The following is a 20,075-nucleotide window of genomic DNA, read 5'->3' as shown; positions in this document are numbered from 1 at the left end:
TAAGGGTCCTTGTTTGGCTTTGGAGACCCACCTCTGCAAAATGGATAACCCCGCTTCGGGTTCCTCTCCATCATCCATCCCCGTCGGCCAATAACCTGGCCCAGTCAGCCTTACTGTCATTCTCCCCTGTTTCCCAGGAGACTATTCTCCCCATTTTCTAGATCCAGGGTCAGCGAGTTAATGTTTGGGACTTTTGGTAGCTACTACATACCTCGGCTACTAGTCAACCCTTCTGGTGGAGTGAGAAAGCAGCCATGGACAATACTAAATCAATGAGCCTGGTTGTAGTCCAATAAAATTGTATTTTTAGATACTTAAACTTCATTTTCACCTGTCACAGAACATTATTCTTTTGATTTTTTTTCAACTATTAAAAAAATGTAAAAACCATTCTAGCTCACAGGCTTTACAAATAAAAAGGTGGTGGGCCAGATTTGGCTGCAGGCTGCAGTTTGCAGACCCCAGTTCTAGAACGATAAACAGAAAGTTTAGAGCTACTGCCCACACATCAAGATAGACAGGCAGGATCAAAAGTGTGAGTCCCTGGTTCCATGCTGGCGGGTGTGGTCAGGGAACTAAGTTATTGTTTTTCTCATTCTTGGTCCAGTTACATACAGAAATGGTCTCTTGAGTTAAAGACCAGGAGATAGGGCAGGCTCCACGGAGAGGAGAAGGGGTGGCTGGCAGTGCTGGAGTCCTGGGGAAGGGTGGCTCCCTCTCAGGGTGGGACTTTGGACAGGTGTCGGTGCAGGATTTCCTCTGCCCGCTTTAGGTACTCCGCTGCCTTCTTCTTCACACCTTCCCGCCGGGCAGGCGATGGGTCACCTGTGGAGCGAGAATGGCTCAACTGAGGTACTGGGTTCAGAACCAGTCTAGCCCCTTATAGTTAAAGCATGCCTCTTTCCCCTTCCCTGGGGATCAGATCTAGCTTCCCATTTGATAAACAAGAAAACGGAGGCCACAAGAGGTAGAGAAACTGCCCAAGGCTTTACAGCTGGTCAGTAAGGAGCAAGTCTCATCCTTGACTTGCTTGTTCTCCACGTTCCCTTCCCTTCACCGCACCATCTGGGACCCCAGGGCTGACCCTCATCTCTCCAGTCCTACTCACCGGGAACTCCCTGAAGCAGGATGTGCACGCCGTCCCGATAGCCCTGCAGAGCTGCAGGGTAGGCGCCTGCCTTCTCATCCCGCAGGGCCTGGGTGATGAGCTCAGTGGCTTGGCTCAGATAGGCAGGGGTGGGCCCTCCTTCCTTGTCCTCTTCCTCCTCCTGTCCTCCAGGCTCCCAGGCTTCCTGGTCCAGCCTCTCAGACTCTGCCTCCATTGCTGTCAGCTCACCTATGTGGGTAGGGCTGGGGCCTGCACCTTCTGCAATCAGATATGGAGGACTCAGGTTATATCGGCCGTCCCTTTCCCAGGGCCTGCTGCCCACCCCCAAACCTCTCTTCCCATTAGGGGACCAACCTGTGGGGAGAAGCAGTGCCTGAGCAGTTCAGAAGCCATGTCTATTTGACTGGTGGAGTTCATATGCTTTTGTGAACACAGCCTACCTTCCTAATTATTTAAGTACACATTAACGTTCGTTTGCAAGCTCCGGGCCACTAGTCTTACTTTCCTCCTGACTACAGTTGATCTATCAATCCAAGAATTCCCTCAATAAAGTTTAATTGAAGGATGCTAGGCCAACTACGCCAGGCCAAGGGTAGAAATACTCCAAGCCTTGGAATCTTAGGGCTTAAAAAACACACACACATATTTTTATTGATTTCAGAGAGGAAGGGAGAGGGAGAGAGAGACAGAAACATCAGTGATGAGGGAAAAATCATTATCAGCTGCCTCCTTCATGCCCCCTATTGGGGATCAAGCCTGCAATCTGGGCATGTGCCCTGACCAGGAATCGAACCTTGACCTCCTGGTTCATAGGTCGATGCTCAACCACTGAGCCATGCTGGTCGGGCTTAGGGCTCTTGTTGAGGCCCCACATGCGAAGACACTGGGTAGTAGGTATCCTCACAGTCCAGAGAGAGGGCTCATATCCCCCCCAGGACTGGCAAAGAGGTGGCTGAACACCCCCTTTGTAGCTTATACAAAAGAAGACTAGCGATCTGGTGAATCTGTGATGAAAGGCCTTTGGAGGCAAGGTGCAGGAGCAGGAGGCACCATGGCACACCCTGGCCCAGAGAGGGAAGTGACCCCATGAGCAGCCCAGGGCTTCCGGCGGGAGGGAAGGTGGCAGCTCACCTCCCAGCTGCACCTGCAGCCCTCCCTGTGCTGCTGATGGAGGAAGGCAGGAGAGTACTGGGGGCCCTGCTACTTGAGTTCAGGACTTCGGTGTGAGACGAAGAGAGGCAGTGCCACTCCTGTCTGGAGGTTCTGATGCCGAGGGGCTTGCTGAGAGGCCACAAGAGTAGGGCGAGAAGACGAGGCAGCATCTGAGCAAACCGAAGTTCCCGGCTTGGGGGGTCAGGGGTTTGCGAGTTCCCCCACAGGCTGAGGGAATGTCTCATGGGAGCCACCTTGGAGGAATCTTTTTTAAAAAAATATATTTTATTGATTTTTTTACAGAGAGGAAGGGAGAGGGATAGAGAGTTAGAAACATCGATGGGAGAGAAACATCGATCAGCTGCCTCCTGCACACCTCCCACTGGGGATGTGCCTGCAACCAAGGTACGTGCCCTTGACCGGAATCGAACCTGGGACCTTTCAGTCCACAGGCCGATGCTCTATCCACTGAGCCAAACCGGTTAGGGCGTCTTGGAGGAATCTTAATAGGGCTCCTGTCTAAGCGTCTGGCCACCGGGCAGCGCAGGATGGGGCAAGGCCGAGTATGTGGACACCTGCCTCTCAGAGCCGGCACATCAGTCTCAGTGACACCACTCCTGCCTTGCCCCTCCAATTCCTTCCTCCCCACCCTGGAGGGGCCGGAGCAGGAAGGGGAGGGGGCAAATTAGAAGAGCAAAAGAACCCTCATGCCCTTGGTCACCATGGGCCTGGTCACCAGGACCAGGGGCCAGGCCACCAGTCAGGACTGAGCAGGGTCGAGAGGGTGAGGGTGAAAACCGGATGAGAGACCGAGGGCCTGGTTGGGACCAGACCTGAGGGTGAGAGAGCTCAAATGTCTGAAACTGATCCGAAAACTCAGGATCTGCCAGGAGGTCACCAAAGGAGGAATAAGAGAAGCCAATAAAATGGGCCTACAGGCTGCTGAGGAATCCAAATGAAGCTGATTCACGATGATCCCTCAGTGAGATCAGCCACTTCCACACAGCAGCTGCAGGAGCAGCACAAACCCAGAGAATCTCACCATGAAGAGATGCCGGGCCTCAGAGTCCAGGACTGTTAGCCCCCCCGATCTCACCAGGACCTCTATGGCCCCCACCCCAACAGCTTCTCCAGGGCCCTCCCCTGCTGCTCTCTGAGCCCAGGCCTCACCCGCCTGGACCAATAGGCCTCTCCTGACTTCCGGGTCTACAGCCAGACCCTGAGGCAGCCAGAAGCAGGTGGCCCCTGCTCATCCCAGAGCTTTTGCAGGGGGAAGATCCACGCTGGGGAGTGGCTTATTTCATTCCTCCATGGTTGCTCACTGCACAAGGGCGTCCAGCTTGCCACGCCCTGGCACAGGGCTATGGGACCTGCTTCTCATGCTCATGGAGGCTGCATTTGCCACAGCGGGCACCTTCTCAGGTTTACAGGCACCACAGCTACCCGGTGGCACCGCCTGCCTCCCTCCCTCCGAGCACCTTCTGCCCAGCCCTCCCTCTGACCGTCCCAGCTTGTTACCTTCCTTGGAGAAGGGGTCGAAGAGGGCCAGCTCGGCCTCAGTGAGGGGGCCTCGGGCAGGGGAGCTAGACGCCTCCTCGGTGCTCCCACAGTTAAAGAGGAGATCCAGGGCCTCCTGGGCAGGGCTGGATGGCAGGGGCTCCGCTGAGGAACAGATCATGGGGGACATTTACGTCTGCCCTTATTACTTCACAGCTTTCACAATGGAGCTATCTCACTGAATCCTGGCAGCAATCCTGAGTGTAGACAAGCCCATTCTTAGGGTTTGTGCCCATTTTACAGATTAAGAAACTGCAGCCCAGGTCCCCTGTGCAGAGCTCCCGGCAGGCTAGTGGTAGAGGAGCCGGAACACACCCCAGGCTTTTCACTAAGATCACTGAGGAGGGAGTGGGCCCCCGCCCCGCTCTGGACCCTCCAGCCTTGGCTTCCTCCCCCACCCCTAAGTACCTGGCACCTCCAACTCCTCAAGGCCCCTCTTCTCTGTGGGGAGTGGCTGGGGTAACCAGGACTCATCAGGTGGTGGCTGGAGCTCCTCGGGGGGCGGTGTGGGGATCAGAGGGGGTGGCAGGATGTGCAGGTCCCTGGACACCTGGGTGGGCCTTGTCACCTCCCCACCCTGCAGGAGAGAGACCAGCCAGGAAGAGTCACAGGGTGCAGCCGGGGAGCAGAAAGGTTCCCCGGGTGCTGGGGCGGGGGGCGAGCAGGTGCACATACCCGGAAGAACTCCTTGAGCTGGGGGCTGTTGTTGAGCGCGGGGATGTGCACAGTGAAGCGAAGCAAGTCCTCAGCCCCTTTCCGCCGCTCCTCAATCACAGAGGCCTCGAACCTGCCTGCGGCCCCAAGAGAAGGGGCAGGAAGAGAAGCGGTGACTCCCAGGGCCTGTGGCCCCCAGGCCACTTCTGGTTCTGCCTGAGAGGGTCTGAACAGCCCATCCGAGCTCCCCACTCTCCCAGCAATCTTCCCCAACTCCTCCAGGGTGGGGGGCACTTGAAAGAAGGGACCCATCTCCCTGTTCATCCATTTACCAGACGCTTACTGAACACCTACTATGTGCTAGGTTCACAAGGTGAATGAGAGAGAAGCAAGCTCTCTGCTCTCATAGATATCACATCCTAGACAGAGGGAGGCAAGCAACCAACAAGAAACAAAATAATTTCAGATGGCTTTGATGTAATGAGGAGCAAAGTAAGGCTCAGAGAGGGGCAGAGACTTGCCCAAGGTCACACAGCAAGTAGCCCCCTTTTATTACAGTCTCACTGCTCTGTTCTAGGTAGCTGTCTAACTCTAGCCTAGACACCATGCTGCCCTGCTGCCCTCGCCACGGCCTGGCACAGCCTGCCAGCAGAACCTGGCTGCAGAAAACATCTCAGGTGATTCTAGAGAACCAAGTGCAGGTCAGCCCCGTCCAACAGAAATATAATATGTAACTTACAATTTCCTAGTAGCCACATTAAAAAAAAAAAAAGTAAAAAGAGCCCTAGCCAGTTTGGCTCAGTGGATAGAGCGTTCGCCTGTGGACAGAGGAGTCCCAAGTTCTATTCCTGGCGGGGGCACATGCCCAGGTTGTGGGCTCAATCCCCAGTACAGGGTGTGCAGGAGGCAGCCGATTAATGATTTTCTCTCATCACTGATGTTTCTATCTCTCTCTCCCTCTCCCTTCCTCTCTGAAATCAGTAAAAAAATATTTTTTTAAAAAAGTAAAAAGAAACAGATTGTAATATTTTTTATTTAACTCAATATATTCAAATTATTCTCATTTGAACATATACTCAATACATACATTGTTGTGATAGTTTACATCCCCCCTGTTTATGTGACCCAAAAAGCCCATCATATCTCCAGCGCTGCCCGGCCACGTGTGGCTCATGGCTACTGTTTTGGGACAGGGCAGGTCTACTGGAAACGGGATTTGTGGGTAGGAATTCTGGTTCTGTCACTTACAGGCCCAGCCCCTTCATTTCCCTGAGCCTCGATGCCTCATCTTGAAAAGGGTGCTAATGAGGACAGGAATGTTAAAGGGTCTGACACAACCAGGGCGGGGCTCCTCTGGGCCTCCAAGTCTCCATCGGTTACAGGAGGCCAGCTCCCAGGGCCTCCCAGCCTCCGGAATGTCCCCGCAGGGTGTCCGGCCCTGTCTCTCCAGCCCCCACCAGCAGAGGTCCCCTGTGCCCAACTCTTCCACCCTCTTTGGCCGGAATGCCTAGATGCACTCACCAAACACTTGGGCCCGCGGGAAAGCAGGGAACTCCTCCAGGCGGCGGAAGAGGTTGCGGTGGGTGTAGGCCAGGTCTCCGTGCAGCTTGCGGAAGTCGCTGTACCGCTTCCAGACCACCACCTGCGAGGAACAGGGACTTGACGGGCCCAGCAACGTGGGAAGAGGCCTTCCCCATCCCCTGCCTGGCCCAGGGTCAAGGGGGCTGGTCTCCGCACAGAGTTACCAGCGGCTGCTCCTTCCCTGTTTCCAGATCTGGAATGGGGGAATGGGCCCCCTTCTTCCCAGGAGCCTCACCTCTTTGACATCCTCTGGGTCTCTCTTGGAGATGAACTGAGGAAGGAAGGCAAGAACCAGGTGAGACCGGAGACCGACATCTGTCATCGCATCACCCTGTAAGATCCTAGGATGCCCCAGGTACCTCCCAGCTCCCTCAAAGGGGCAGGCAGTGGCCACTGGCCACGGGTATCCAGGTGTCAGGCTTTGAGTGTAACCTGGGGCAGTTTTTCTATCATGCACCTCGGTTTCTTCATCTGTCAAATGAGAGGATCCCTAAAGGCCGCTCCAGACTCCTCCATCCTCAGCCCGACTTTTATGTCAGTTCCCTCAAAGGGCCAAGTCCCTGCAGCTCCTTCTGAAACCAAAGAACCCCAACTTCTCTAAAAAATGAGGTTCTGCCCCAGGAGCCTCTCCTTCCTAAAGGAGGAGCCTCTGTGGATGGATACTCCTGGACAAAGAAAAACCATCACTGGGCTGTGACCCCTGGTCGAGCAGACAGGCCTGAGGTAGTAAGAAGACTCCAATTCACGGTTTTGTTCATAATAATTTGAAAATAACATCCTTGGAGTACTTGACAGTTTTCAAAGTAAAAGAAGCTTGTTTTAAAAACCATTGAGGAATATGTACCTAACAAAGGACTCGTATCCGGAATATAAAGAATTACAAAAAGATAAGACAAACAACCCAACTTGAAAAATCGGGCAGAATGGGCAGAATACTTGAATAGACACGTCCCTCAGAAAAAGACATATGAGTGGCCCATAAGATTATGTTGTGATGTTGTTGTCTTTTGTTAATCCCTACTCAAGGATATTTTTCCCATTGATTTTTAGAGAGAGTGGAAGGGAGGGAGGGTGGAGAGAGAGGTGGAGAGAGAGAGAGAGAGAGAGAAACATTGATTTGAGAAAGACATATCAATTGGTTGCCTTCTGCACGTGGCCTGACTGGGGCCTGGGACTGACCTGCAATCCAGGTACATACAGGGAATCAAACCTGAGACCCTTTGGTGGGTGGGCTGACACACTGCCACTGAGCCACACAAGGCCAGGGTGCCAATAAGATTATGAAAATACACTTAACATCATTTCTCATCAGAGAAATGCAAATTAATACTCCAATGAGATATTCCACACCCACCAAGAATGGCTAAAATTAAAGATGCTGATTATATCAAGTGCTGGCAACAATGGGAGTATAAAATGGAATAATCACTTTATAATTTTTTTAAATGTTCATTTATTGATTTTAGAGAGAGAAAGGAGGGAGAAACATCAATTTGTTGTTCCACTTATTTATGTAGTCATTGGTTGCTCTTTTTTTTAAAAAAATTAATATGTGTTTTTTTTTAAATTGATTTCAGAAGAAGGTAGAGGGAGAGAAACATCAATGATGAGAATCATGGATGGGCTGCCTCCTGCACGCCCCCTACTGGATATCAAGCCCACCACCAGGGCATGTGCCCTGACTAGGAATCGAACCCTGACCTCCTGGTTCATGGGTCGAGGCTCAGTCACTGAGCCATACCAGCCGGGTGAACTGCATGAATATTTAAAGTCATAGACAAGTGTTTGTTTTTTTTGTAATTAAAAATAAACTCTTTAGAGGGCTTTTATGTAAATATCCAACAAACCAAAAAGCAAAACTTACTTTGAGAGATTGGAGAACTAACTAATATTTGGGTTGAGCCAGAGATTTCACGTTAATTTAAAGGAATTCACAGCCTGATGCCAGACACCACATTTTGGGCGTGGGTACGCCAACTCTCAGGTCCAGGAACTGCAGTCCACGCCCCTTTAAGAGGACAGCGCCCTCCCATGGCTCCGCCCCCTGACGGCGACCGAGGCCCCTGAAGACTCGCACCTAAACCTCCGCTTAAAGGGGACACCTATTTCTGTCCGCCAAAAACGGAGCTTCCAGCAGCGACTTGCCTTAAGGTCAAACACGGCCCCTCTCTCGTTAAAGGGGTAAGGTCCCCCCGCCGGCCCCGCCTCACCTGCGCGGTCACTTTATACTCGGTGTAGCCCTTGGGGTGCGTCCGGGGGTCGGAGACTGTGTAGTGCCGCAAGAAGTCGTCCTTAGCTCGGCGGGACATGGCCACCCAGCTGGGGCCGAGCCGCCCGCCGCCCCCGCCCCTCCGGGTCAGCCGCCGCCAGCCGCCGCCTCTCGCGGGCCCGCGCCCAGCATCCTCCCGCCCAGGGAGCTGGTCGCAAGTGACGGCGCAGTTCTCGGCCGGGCACGCGGCCAAGGGAGCGTCTAAAAAGGTCTCGGAAGTTGGTAAAGCGTAAACTAGGTGATGTGAGGATGAGGATTGGGGAGGTTGGGTCACTCCCCCCTGCCGAGCGATCCAGCCCACCCCCTCCAAGAGTGAACCCTCATCACACATCTCCACAGGCTTCTCCTCTGCTTCCCAACCCCCTTTCACCCATTCACCCAGTTTTTATTGTGTCCAGTATGCGCCGGGCACAGCTAAGTTATTTTCCTGTCTCCCTCCATAGGATTCCCTAATTCATGTTTTCTGGAAGCGGGGGGGGGGGGGGGGGGGGGGGGAATGGGGGGGGGGGGCAAAAAGAACTCCGGAGAAGCACGTTGGTGTCAAGGGTTCTGAAGTTACACTTAGTTGTACGACTTTCCCATAACGACTCGAGCCTCAGTTTCTCATCCCCACAATGGGGATATTGACAACGGACTCTATTGCCGTGGGTGTTTCTTTTCTCCCTTCCTGTTAATATCATTTTGGAGGTAGTTCTGTAGTATGTGTAGCCCGTCAGCCTCCTACTCCAGAATCTAAAGGTGTCACCTCCTTTTCTTGCCCCAGGTCCCAGATGGGGGTGAGGGACTCTCTCCTGACACCTTGAATCTTGAGTGAAGGACAGAGGGCACAGTGCCTGGCCAGGAGACCAGTGTTGGCTGTGGATTGGCTGCCCAGCCTCTGAAGCCCTCTGTTTTCCAAGCCTGGACATCCAGTCTCCATCGGGATGCCGTGAGTCCCCAGTACCCTTCCAAGAAATGTCCTTTCGACTGCAGGCAGTTGTACTCTGCTTCTGGGCAGGCCATCACGGACCCTGACTATGGGTCACCTAAGCATTCATGACCACTCTTGTTACGAGAACTCAGATGTGTGGACACTGTTTCTAGAAAGAAACACACAGCAAAATCCCAAATCAGACTCTTGGAAACTCAGAAATGAGGTAGTTCATGCCCTAACCAGTTTGGCTTGGTGGATAGAGCGTTGGCCTGTGGATTGAAGGGTCCCAGGTTCGATTCCGGTCAAGGGCAAGTACTTTGGTGGCGGGCACATCCCCAGTGGGAGGTGTGTAGGAGGCAGCTGATGGATGTTTCTCTCTCATCGATGTTTCTAACTCTCTATCCCTCTCCCTTCCTCTCTGTAAAAAATCAATAAAATATATTTTTAAAAAAGAAATGAGGTAGTTCATCTAGGAGGTGTTGGGGAGTTGGCTGGGATGGGGTTCCTCTAAAGACCCCTTTATAGCCGAAACCGGTTTGGCTCAGTGGATAGAGCGTCGGCCTGCGGACTGAAGGGTCCCGGGTTCGATTCCGGTCAGGGGCATGTGCCTTGATTGCGGGCACATCCCCGGTAGGGGGTGTGCAGGAGGCAGCTGATCGATGTTCCTCTCTCATCGATGTTTCTAACTCTCTGTTCCTCTCTATAAAAAATCAATAAAATATATATTTTTTAAAGACCCCTTTAGACATGGCTGCTGCTTTCCATACCTTTCTGGGCAGGGCTGTGGCTCCAAGTCTCCTTCTCACCCATCATTACCTCCCTTCCTGACCCGGTAGCTCCCAATGCTCCCCTTTCTGCATTCTTTCTTCCCGCCCCCTCCAGAGCCTTTCCTATCTAGATCAGTGTAGTCTCTGGCCTTCTCCAGATCACCAAACTCCTCCAGTTCTGTTACTAAGAGAAGCAAACAGAAGAGCCTTCCAAGAAGGTGGGGAGAGGGAGGAGCCGCCAGCGTGCAGCTGCAGGGAGCCTGCTCCCCACAGTCGCCCTGCTTGACCATGTGATGCAGACTTTCTGCCACAGCTCAAACTCCCCGTCCATAGGCCTTTGTGATGAGTATAATAGCCTTGTTATTTTCCTAATGTGCGTAATTCACAGTTTAAATCAAGGATGCTGCTTACCAAGGGCCCCGGGAGGACTTGAACACGGGTGACTCACCCAGATCAGTGGATGGCTGAGTTCATATTGCTTGGATCTGTTTGAGCTCCTACTGGCTCATATAATGATAATGATAGCTAGCTTTAATTTAATAAGTGCTTAAGACACAAGACACCCACCCATTTGGTCCTCATCACAACCCTAGGAGGTCGGCGCCATTATCTTTCCATAGATGGGGAAACTGAGGCCCTGATAGGTTAGGTTATTTGCTCAGCATCCTCCAGTGAGAAGCACAGCTGGGGTTTGGCCCTGGAGCCCGGATGTGTTTACTCAGCGCAAGATTTGGGGGTGTGGGGTCCATGTGTCTGCCTTGCATAGAGGACAGGGCAGGCGGTTGTAGTGTTCTACCCTGAAGGACAGTTGATGTTCGAAGGTTGTCCACCCAACTCCCACTTCCCTTCTTTCACCCCAACAGAGCCCAGGTTTTGTACAGGTTTCTACCCCTCCAGGAAGGGGTCCCAGAGCTAATTCAGGAGGAAATCCAGTGTCTCTTCCTCCCCTCCCTTGGCAGAACTACCTGCTCTCATTAGACCTTCCCCTGCAGTTTGAATTTTGAGAGAGACAAACACTGAAAAGTTACAGGGCTAAGTGTGCTGGGTCCAAGTCTCAGCTCCCCACTTCCTCACCAAGTGGCTTTGAGCAAGTCATGTAGCCTCCTGGAGGCACGTTCCCATACACTGTGAATGGAATACTGAGGGTCTGTACTCCTCAGGTCATTCTCAATGCAGCAGTAAGTGCAGGTCTCCGGACAGAAGCCTGCAGGGTAAGCAGCCGCTGCTGAGACCACCGCACAGGTCCCGTGGACTATCATCCGTCCTGCCATCCTGGGGTGCCCTTGTTCCCATCCTCTCAGACCAGTCCCTGCTTCAGAGAGTCCCCTGGAGCCTTCAGGGAGGCCCTTCCAGGCTCTGCTCTTGGTTAGCTCCTCCTGCCTGCGCCCTCACCACTCCCTATTTCCCAAGAGCCCTTGCTCTTTATTCCTGTCACGTGATTTCCTCTGCTTGAACCTGTGCTGCCTGGTACAGCCTGCAGGCTGTCCACTGCATGTGGGTTCCTGGCTGCCGCAGGAAGTTGGGAGCTGAAATTCAGCCCGTGTTCCATTCAAGAAGCTGAGTCCTGATGTAGAGGTGTATGTGTGTCCTTTTCTAATCCATACCTCTGAGGGTAGCAGTCGCTCTGTTAAACTGTCCTCTTTCCTCTATCCAGAAAACTCCTACGCACCCTTTACTCCCAGCTTTACTGTCACCTCCTCTGGGAGCCTGCCTGGACTCTTCCAAATGGCAATAATTGCAGCCCAGTCCTATGCTTCTGTGCTCTGCACATCCCTCAGACACAGCACCAGTTAGCCTCTGACTGAAGTGATCTGTCCCCTGGTTCCCTGGACTGCGGGCCCTCGGTGGTCTCCAAAGCTGTTGAATTAGCAAATGACTCAGCCAGGAATCGGGACAAGGAAGTTTATTCCCACAGCTGAGCAAGGACGAGGCCCACAGCCTGGATAGCAGCAGAGGCAGCCCTCCCAGCCTCAGCCCCTGCCTCTTGGTGTGGCAGCTGCAGGAGGGCCGGGTCACGAGCGGGGTGACAGCCAGGGCAGTAGCGCACCCGCCCTGGGACCTGGGCTGGCCGTGGAGCAGCGGTGGGCAGCAGCAGCAGGTTACGAAGGGGGCGTGGAGTGTTAGTTGGGCTGGCTGATTCCCATCCTCCCCTGGGTAGTGCTTGGTGAGGGTCGGGGGTAGGGGGGCCCCGGACTGCGAGGTGGGGGCATCTGGAGCGGCTCAGTCGGCTGTGAAGATGCGGCTGGAAATGTCATCTAGGAGCCAGTCGATGCCGGGCAGCAGGTTATCCCCGGTGACAGCGCTGCAGCCCTGGATGCACCAGTGGTGGCTTCGGATGGAATCCAGCTCCAGGGCCTGAAAGGGAGGGAAGTGCTGGGGGTCCCGGGAGCTCCCAGCCCGCCCGCAGCTCCCCTCCTCTCCTGGCCCAGGGGAAACCGGGGCTGCCTCCAGGTCCTGCCCTGGGAAGTCCCCTGCTCCCCAGTGAAGATCTCCCGGGCACCGGGCTCTGCACGCTGTCAGGCCAGCACTACCCCTTAGGAAGGAAACAGCAACCCAGGCGTCCAGGCGTCTGTTAGGGTCCAGGCCTTGTGCTGAGGGCCCCACAACGTCCTCACCCCTCCTCCCACGGCCACACTAGCCAGCGCCTGTGCTGGCCACCGACCACGGAGGAAACCACGGCTGAGAGGTTAAGCAGCCTGTCTAAGGTCACACAGCCAGTAAGAGGCAGAACCAAGGTTCTAGCCCCACTCTTCCTCCTTCCGGTGCTGAAGCTCCAGAGTCAAGGTTAAGACTGGGGTCAGACAGGCCTGCGCTTAGATCCTGGCTTGTTGGCTGTGACCTTGGGCGAGTTACCTCGCCTCGCTAAGCTGGCTTCGTCATCTGCAGAGTGGTAACAGTTCCTACTCCATGAGGTGGTTGTGGGAACGGAATGACTGGACCAGGCAGAGCCTCGCACACAGAAAGCACTCAGGACGCTTTATCCTGTGGAATGACCTGTTTGCGTCTGCCCCCCACAGCCTGTGAGGCCACTACTCTTACTGATCACAGACCCTCCAGTGCCCTAAAGAGGTCCTGCCACACAGCGGGGCTCACAATGCTTTTAAAATAAATGAACCAACACGTGCCTCTTTCCCTCCACGGGCCCGAACTCACCTCCCGAATGGCGTTAGAAGATAGTGCTCCCGGCAGGTCCTGCTTGTTCGCAAAGATGAGGAGGGTGGCTCCAGCCAGGCGCTGGGGGAGACAAACGGGGACGGGGCTCAGAGAGCAGCCCGGCTCCTCATCTAATTGCCCAGAGCAGCTGGAGCCGGAGACCGACCTGGAGCACCAGGGCAGCGCACCGTGGAGGTGGGAGTGGGGCGGGCAGTGTGGACACTGCCTTTGAGGCCGGGCGCTCATGGGGGTGATGGGGCCCTGGTTCTAGTCCAATAACCACCCAGTGGGCACCTTTCTCCTCCATGCCTCAGCTTCCTCTTCCGTAAGTGGGGAGGGGGTGATGGGCAAGATGACCCGAGAGCCCGTTGTGGTCTGGAATGCTCCCCCTGCTGAGCTGACGTGTACGAAGGCCCAGGGTCTGCTGGGAAGGCCTTTCCCTCTTGCACGTTCACAGAGCCCTTCCACTGCCCACGGCCCTGCCAGGCCCTCCGCCTCCAACTCCAGTTTTTCCTACATGTGTTACATGTGTTCCGTCCTGGGAGCTGCTCCACGTGGCTGGATCTAGCTCGGGCTGGGCATTTGATCTCACTGGACCTGCTCGACACCCCTGGGAGGCAGCTACTGTTATGCCAGGTGACCATGTGGCCCTGTGTGCCCAGGACAGCCCCATTCATGCCTGTTGTCCCCTTATCATTAGCAACTCCCTCTTTCACTCTCAAATTGTCCCTGTTTTCACCCAAATGCAGCGTAGTTAACTAGATCAGATCCCGGAACAGAAAAAGGGCATCAGTGGAAAAGCTGGTGAAATCCAAACAAAATCTGTAGTTCTTAAAGAGTAGCTTCCCAGTGTTAATTTCTCCGTTTTGACATATAGTGATTATGTAAGATATTAACGGGGAGGCAGGATAGTCTCTCTTCATTATCTTGGCAATTTTTCTGTAAATCCCAAATTTTACTTTTTCAAAAGTGTTTTGGCCCAGACAATAAATTATAAGATCACTCTAATTATAATGCCCACCTTAGAGATGAGGAAGTGAAGGTTCAGAGAGGTTAAGGGCCTTGCCTGAGGTCACACAGCGAAGAGGCTAACTCCTGAGCCAGGCTCCCTGCTTCCCAAAGCTTCACACTGGCCTGCAGTCATCCCCCTACAGCTGGGTGGGGGTGGGGAAACTGAAGCTCAGTGTGGGAAGCAGCAACATCACAGGCGTGTGAACTCAGGTCTCGGCCCATAGCATGAACTGCCTGTGGCACCGTGGGCACACGGGACCAGGTGTACAGGTGGCCTCTGCCTCCCCCAGGGCGCTGGGCACACGGGGCGGGCTCAGGGAATCTGCGGAGGCAGGTGTCCACACGTCCACTTCCACGTACGCGCACAAAGCACTGGGGCCTGGATGCAGGCGCGAGCCCAGCTCCCCACCCCTTCTTCCCGCTCCGCCAGGCCCCTGCCCACCTCCTCCACCAGCAGGCTCTGCAGCTCGCGCTGGCAGTCCTGCATGCGCTGGCGGTCGGCGCTGTCCACCACCCAGATGAGGCCGTCAGTGCTCTCAAAGTAGTTCCGCCAGTAGGACCGCAGGGACTTCTGGCCGCCAACATCCCAGATGTTCAGCTTGAATCTAGGCAGGGAGCGGGTGGCTGCAGGGTCAGCCTGGCCCCTCACCCACCCTCCCCGCCTTGCTCTGGGCTGGCCCGCCTGCAGGGACCCCGCTCACCCCCGGTGCTCCAGGGTCTTGATGTTGAAGCCCAGGGTCGGCGAGATGGTGTCGATGTCTTCTCCATTGAACTTCTTGAGGATCGTTGTTTTGCCGGCGTTGTCCAGGCCGCTGGGGCACACCAGGTTAAGGAGAAACCCCGTTGTCCGCAGGGTGGTCACTCGGTGACAGTGCCCCTCTCTTACGGGACACATCATTTCCCACCACGTACCCAAATCAGTTGAGCACATAACCGACCCATGATAAACGTGGAAGTATCAAGAAACAAGACTCTTATCTTCTCCTGACCAGAGGCTCCTTCATTAACTCCATAACATTTACTGAATACCCACTAAATGCCAGGCCCCCTTCCGGTGCTGGGGGCCCCTGTGTCAAAGTCCGCCCTCGTGCAGCTTAAGTGAGGTCTTGTGTGGAGACAGTGATAGAGTGTAAACCAATGAGAAAGTTCTGTCAGATCCTGGTGAGGGTTAGAAAAACAAGAAATACACGGAAGCGGTTTGGAGAGGGCCATCCGAGGCGCCTCCTGTAGCTCAGGTGCCAGGGAAGGCCTCTCGGAGGGTCTCGAGGTTTTTGGAGGACGGGGGAAAGAACGTTCTAGGCAGAGGGAACAGCAAGAGCAAGTATCTGGAGGCAGCCACCTCACTTGTTTGGAATATTCCAAATCTTTTGCTGCCGAGTGAGTGTGCAAATGTGAGCTCACCAGCAGGAGAGAACCACCCTCCTCCTCTTTCCTCCTCCCTTACCGGGCCTTGCAGCTGGGACGGGGCCCAGGCCTTTCTGCTCACCTGACCTAGCAAGTGACTCAAACCAGTGACATGGGGGTGACAGAGCACCCCTCCCGAGACCCAGCCTTAGCCCCTGATAATTGGCCACTGATTATCCCCTCATTCTCCCCACCTTCCAACTTCACCCACATTTCCTTCTCCACCGGATCATTCCCTTCAGCGGACAACCTCTCTGGCACCTCTCCCACCTTAGAAGAAGCAAACATCCTCCTTAAAAAAAAAAATTAAATGTCAGGCCCCAGGCGATGAGCAGCAGGCCAGTGTCGTGATGTTGCTGCAGCCCCCCAGCTCCAGAACCTCCAGGCCCTTGAGCGACTGGGACATCCTCCTCTTGATCCCTCTTCCCCTTGTCCCTTTATATCCCTCCTTTAACAGCAACTCTCCTCAAAGCCTGTCCATTCTCACCTCCAACTTCTGTTCTGCTCTTTCTGGAACCCATGAGGCTTTTGCTCCAACTTCATCCCTGCAACTGCTCTCGCCAAGGTCAGTCCCTGAAGCATCCATCTGGGTTCCTCCTCCGAGGAGTTTGCACCTGCTGTCCCTCTGCTTTAAAGAATGTCCCCAGACATCTACCTGGTTCACCCCTCACCTCCCTGTCTTCACTCAGCTGCCACTTTCTCCATGCGGCCTCCCTTCTCCATCCATACTGCACATTTCCTCATTCATTTTATTAACATCTTTCTCCCTCCAGCATCACAGACTGTCCATGAAGGTCGGAGTTGTTTATTTTGCTGTTTTACCCCAGCCCCTAGGACAGTGCCTAGTACACAGTAGGTGCTCAATATTTACTGGGTGAGTGAATTCTCTGTGTCTTTCTCAAGATTCTTTAAAACGGACATGATGTGAATATTGTTTTTGAGTTATTTGCGTAGGTAAATGTCTTCTCTCCCAGCTAGAGGAGTCGGATCGGGGTGAGGGCAGCCCAGTTCTTGGATCTCAGAGTCGTCCCCCATGGGGCCTGGGGCAGAGGAGGCGAAGAGTGCCGACGCCTGTTAATGGGACTCGGAAGGTCGATGGGGCCCTCGGGGTCCACTGACATCGACAGGCCGTGGGCAGCAGAGACTGGACAGTTCGACCCACCCGCGAAAGGACCCTCGCGGAGGCTACACCGGCTTCTCCAAGGAGCTGAGGGCGGGGCGGGGCCGAGGCCTCACCCCTCGGACAGGGGTAGGAGGGCAGAGCCGAGGACAGCGGCCCCACGCTGGGCCAGACCGAAGGGTGGTGGCGGCCGAGTTACTTCCGCCCCCCCCCCCCCCCCTACATGGGACACCTGTCCGGCCGCTGCGCCCTAAGGCCCACAGCTTTGGCCCTGGGACCGGCGTCTGCTCGCCCCGCGCCGCTGGTTCGGCCCCCGCCCGGCCCCCGCCAGAGTGATTGGTAGAACCCACGTGCGTGACGCACAAGGGCAGTTGGCACCCCGCGCCCGGTAGGGGGCGCCTAGCTCCGCCCGCCCGGCCGGGCCCCGCTACCCTGGCGGCTCCGGCCTCCGGGAGGATACAGCATGAGCAGTCGCAGCTCCCGCTCTTTCTGCTTCATCTTCTTCAGGATGGTCAGAAGGCCCATGGTCCCCGAAGCCCCCTCCCGGCCGCTGTTTCTTCCTGGTCCGGGGACTCCTCTCCTTGCTCCTATTGGCTATCACGCCCACCGAGAGCACAGCCTATTGGCCGGCCCCTCGCTTAGTCCCGCCCTCGATCTCACGTGACCGGTGAGGTCACCGAGCCGTGCTGCTCGGGCCCCTCTAGCGGCGATGGGGGCTTCCGCGCTGCCCCCTGCTGTAACCCTTCGCACCCCGAGGGCACCGCCATTCCTCCCTCCCCAGGACCCCAGGCTCCGCTGGGGACGGAAACATAAAGTTCCTGGGTTTGTCTTGGCTGCATGGAGAGTAACCGATAGCCCGGGCTTGCTGACGAGCTCATCCCGGGGCCAGTGTAAGGCTCTGTTCCCCAGAAACGTGGTCCAGACCTTCCTCATCTTGGGCCTCTGGCGACATCCTGAACCTGCCAGTTACAGGGCCTCCCCTTTCCCTGGCACCTGCAATCGTGGAGGGTGAGCTTGGGGGGTGTTTCTCCATGGAGGATGGGAGTGCCCCCTAGGGGGCATTTGGAAATGAGCGATGGCGTCATCGTGATAATGTCAGGGCGGGAGCAGGTCTGCCTCTGGACCTACAGCATGCGGGTTCTTGACTTCCTGCAGGAACAATTGCACAACCTGAGTCCAGGTGGTTCTGCGAGTTCGTGTATTAATGCTGGGGTCAGTGAAACAGGAAGGGCTTCGAACAGAAGAAGCAACAGGAGAGAGACTAGACTGGGCTGCTTGGCTCTCTGGAAACGTTATGGAAAAGAAGTTAACCGCCCCCCCCCCCAAAAAAAAAAAAGAAAAGAAAAGTGAGCCAAGGGGGGGGGGGGGCAGTTGTCAGCTCAATAGAGAGTCAGAAAAGGGGGCCTTGGGGACAGGTTCAGGGGGTTAGCAGGGAAGAGCTGTCGCTGCCCATTGCTCCCCTAGTTGCAAGTCTCATAGGTCCCACCCTTAGAGTTTAGGAGGTGCTTGTCTGTGGGGGAACAAGAGGGGAAGGGAAAGGCTCAAGTGTGCTCTCAGGAGGGAGAGAGGTGCTGGGTCCTTAGTCGTGAGGGGTTTAAAAGCTGGGGATTCAGGGGCGGTCTTAGGGGAGGATCTCAAGCGAATATTCACCAGCTTTTCCAGGTTATCCTTTCAGGCCCGGTCTCCACTGATGGGGCGTCCCCAGGGCAGGGGGCCATTATTCATCACAGATGGTCCTGGTGTCACTTGCCTGCTTTTGCTGCTTTTGTGGGCGTGGAGCTGAAATACAGCTGAGGCCTAGATGTTATCTCTAGGGAGGAAAGGTCAGGGGTCTAAACTGCCTGGCCAGCCATATGCCAGGGGAGGAAAGGCCACCCCGGGGCCGAAGCCTGGCACCAGTTTTGCGTGTTGCTGGACACCCTGGCTGTAAACTGCTCAGCCAGTTTGTTCATCTATTTGTGTTTCCCCATTCTACTTGCCAGGGAATTTTCTTGGCTTCTCACTATCCTGCCTCAAATTGGATTGTCCCCATTACCAGATAAGTACCTGTTGTTTAGAAAGCAGGGGTACAGACCTGCACAAATAATTATTTCGCTCGAGATGCCCACCATTTTTCTATTAAGAAGCACAATTCTTCGATTTATTGATGAGAAAGTTGAGGCTCACCTGGTGCTTGGCATAGTGACTGGCAAATAGTAGATGCTCCATAAATGTTTGTTGTCGAAAGGACTGTTCAAATGTTTGGTTCTTTTTTTTTTTTTTTAAATGTATTTTATTGATTTTTTACAGAGAGGAAGGGAGAGGGAGAGAGAGTTAGAAACATCCATGAGAGAGAAACATCGATCAGCTGCCTCCTGCACACCCCCTACTGGGGATGTGCCTGCAACCAAGGTACATGCCCTTGACTGGAATCGAACCTGGGACCGTTGAGTCCTCAGGCCGACGCTCTACCCACTGAGCCAAACCGGTTAGGGCAAATGTTTGGTTCTTCACCTTAATGATCAAGTACAGAAAAAAGTGAAGCTGCTGAGGCCGGGACTAGGCAAATTGCAAACTCAGAAAGGTGTGTCTTACTGTCTTATTTTGAGCCCTTTCGCCAGCCCCCTACAGGGTAAATGCTAATGGGCAGCACAGAGGAGGCTTTGTCTCATGCTTGGGAAAGAAGTCAGGCTCTGGGCAGTTGCTCAGTGGTTAGAGCATTGGCCCACTGATCGAAAGGTCTGAGGTTTGATCCCCCATGTGGGAGGCAACCAATAGAGGTGTTTCTCTCTCGTTGATATTTCTCTCCCCGCCCCTCCCTTCCACTGGTCTGAAAATCAATGGAAAAATTATCCTCGGGTGAGGAGTAAGAAGAGAAGTCAGGCACCAGCGGAAGGTAATGGCGGACTTCTCTGTAATTGTTTACAAAGCACTCCGAGTTTTCTATTTCATCCTCCCGGCAGGATGAGAGGTTTATTTCCTGTTTGTAGATGTGATGGTGGAGTCCAGAGAGCTTAGTGTTTAGACAGCAATTTAAACTCACGTCTGGTTGACAGTAATGTGCAGTGTTTTCCGGGTCCCTAAGAAATCTAAGTATAACCCTGGCTGGGTACCTCAGCTGGTTAGATCATCCTCCTGATATGCCAAGGTTTTAGGTTCGATCCCCAGTCAGGGCACATACGAGAAGCAACCAATAAATGCATAAATAAGTGGAATAACACACTGATGTTTTTTTCTCTCTCTCTCTAAAATACATAAATTGAATTAAAATCTAAGTGCCTTCAGTGGGGATCAGTTACCTAAGCTGGGGCACGTGTGTGTGGTAGGTTCCATGAAGCCTTTGAGAAGTGTGAGTTGGGGCTGTAAAGTTCATGGAAGATGCCCATGCCCTATTAAGTGAAAAAAGG

At 54.3% G+C, this 20,075-nt stretch overlaps 2 protein-coding genes across 2 annotated transcripts; both read right to left on the bottom strand.

The window, feature by feature from the left end:
• Positions 1–288: 288 nt before the first annotated feature.
• SNX15 (sorting nexin 15) lies at positions 289–8,490 on the bottom strand. The gene is made up of 8 exons (XM_079786879.1): positions 8,263–8,490; positions 6,288–6,323; positions 5,993–6,113; positions 4,493–4,608; positions 4,226–4,394; positions 3,779–3,922; positions 1,109–1,366; positions 289–825 (listed from the first exon to the last, which is right to left on the bottom strand). The coding sequence occupies exons 1-8, from the start codon at positions 8,359–8,361 to the stop codon at positions 719–721; spliced, it is 1,050 nt and encodes a 349-aa protein (XP_079643005.1). The 5' UTR covers positions 8,362–8,490; the 3' UTR covers positions 289–718.
• Positions 8,491–11,889: 3,399 nt separating this feature from the next.
• On the bottom strand, positions 11,890–17,308 carry ARL2 (ARF like GTPase 2). The gene is made up of 5 exons (XM_079786853.1): positions 17,150–17,308; positions 14,867–14,977; positions 14,608–14,770; positions 13,155–13,235; positions 11,890–12,356 (listed from the first exon to the last, which is right to left on the bottom strand). Exons 1-5 carry the CDS (start codon positions 17,212–17,214, stop codon positions 12,222–12,224), a joined length of 555 nt encoding a protein of 184 aa, XP_079642979.1. The 5' UTR covers positions 17,215–17,308; the 3' UTR covers positions 11,890–12,221.
• Positions 17,309–20,075: the final 2,767 nt, after the last annotated feature.

This window comes from Cnephaeus nilssonii (genome assembly GCF_951640355.1).
Source record: "Cnephaeus nilssonii genome assembly, chromosome: 13".
Classification (NCBI taxonomy): Eukaryota; Metazoa; Chordata; class Mammalia; order Chiroptera; family Vespertilionidae; genus Cnephaeus; species Cnephaeus nilssonii.
This window is presented reverse-complemented; position numbering and strand designations above follow the sequence as displayed.

Coding starts and splice junctions, on each gene's coding strand:
- ARL2 (XM_079786853.1), bottom strand. CDS start 17,214: ATGGGCCTTCTGACCATCCTGAAGAAGATGAAGCAGAAAGAGCGGGAG. Junction 14,978..17,149: donor GAGCTGCGACTGCTCATGCT/GTATCCTCCCGG, acceptor GGTGTGCCCCAG/CGGCCTGGACAACGCCGGCA. Junction 12,357..13,154: donor CTTCTAACGCCATTCGGGAG/GTGAGTTCGGGC, acceptor CCTCCCTTTCAG/GCCCTGGAGCTGGATTCCAT.
- SNX15 (XM_079786879.1), bottom strand. CDS start 8,361: ATGTCCCGCCGAGCTAAGGACGACTTCTTGCGGCACTACACAGTCTCC. Junction 6,114..6,287: donor ACCCAGAGGATGTCAAAGAG/GTGAGGCTCCTG, acceptor TGTTCCTCGCAG/GTGGTGGTCTGGAAGCGGTA. Junction 4,609..5,992: donor CCCGCGGGCCCAAGTGTTTG/GTGAGTGCATCT, acceptor TTGGGGCCGCAG/GCAGGTTCGAGGCCTCTGTG.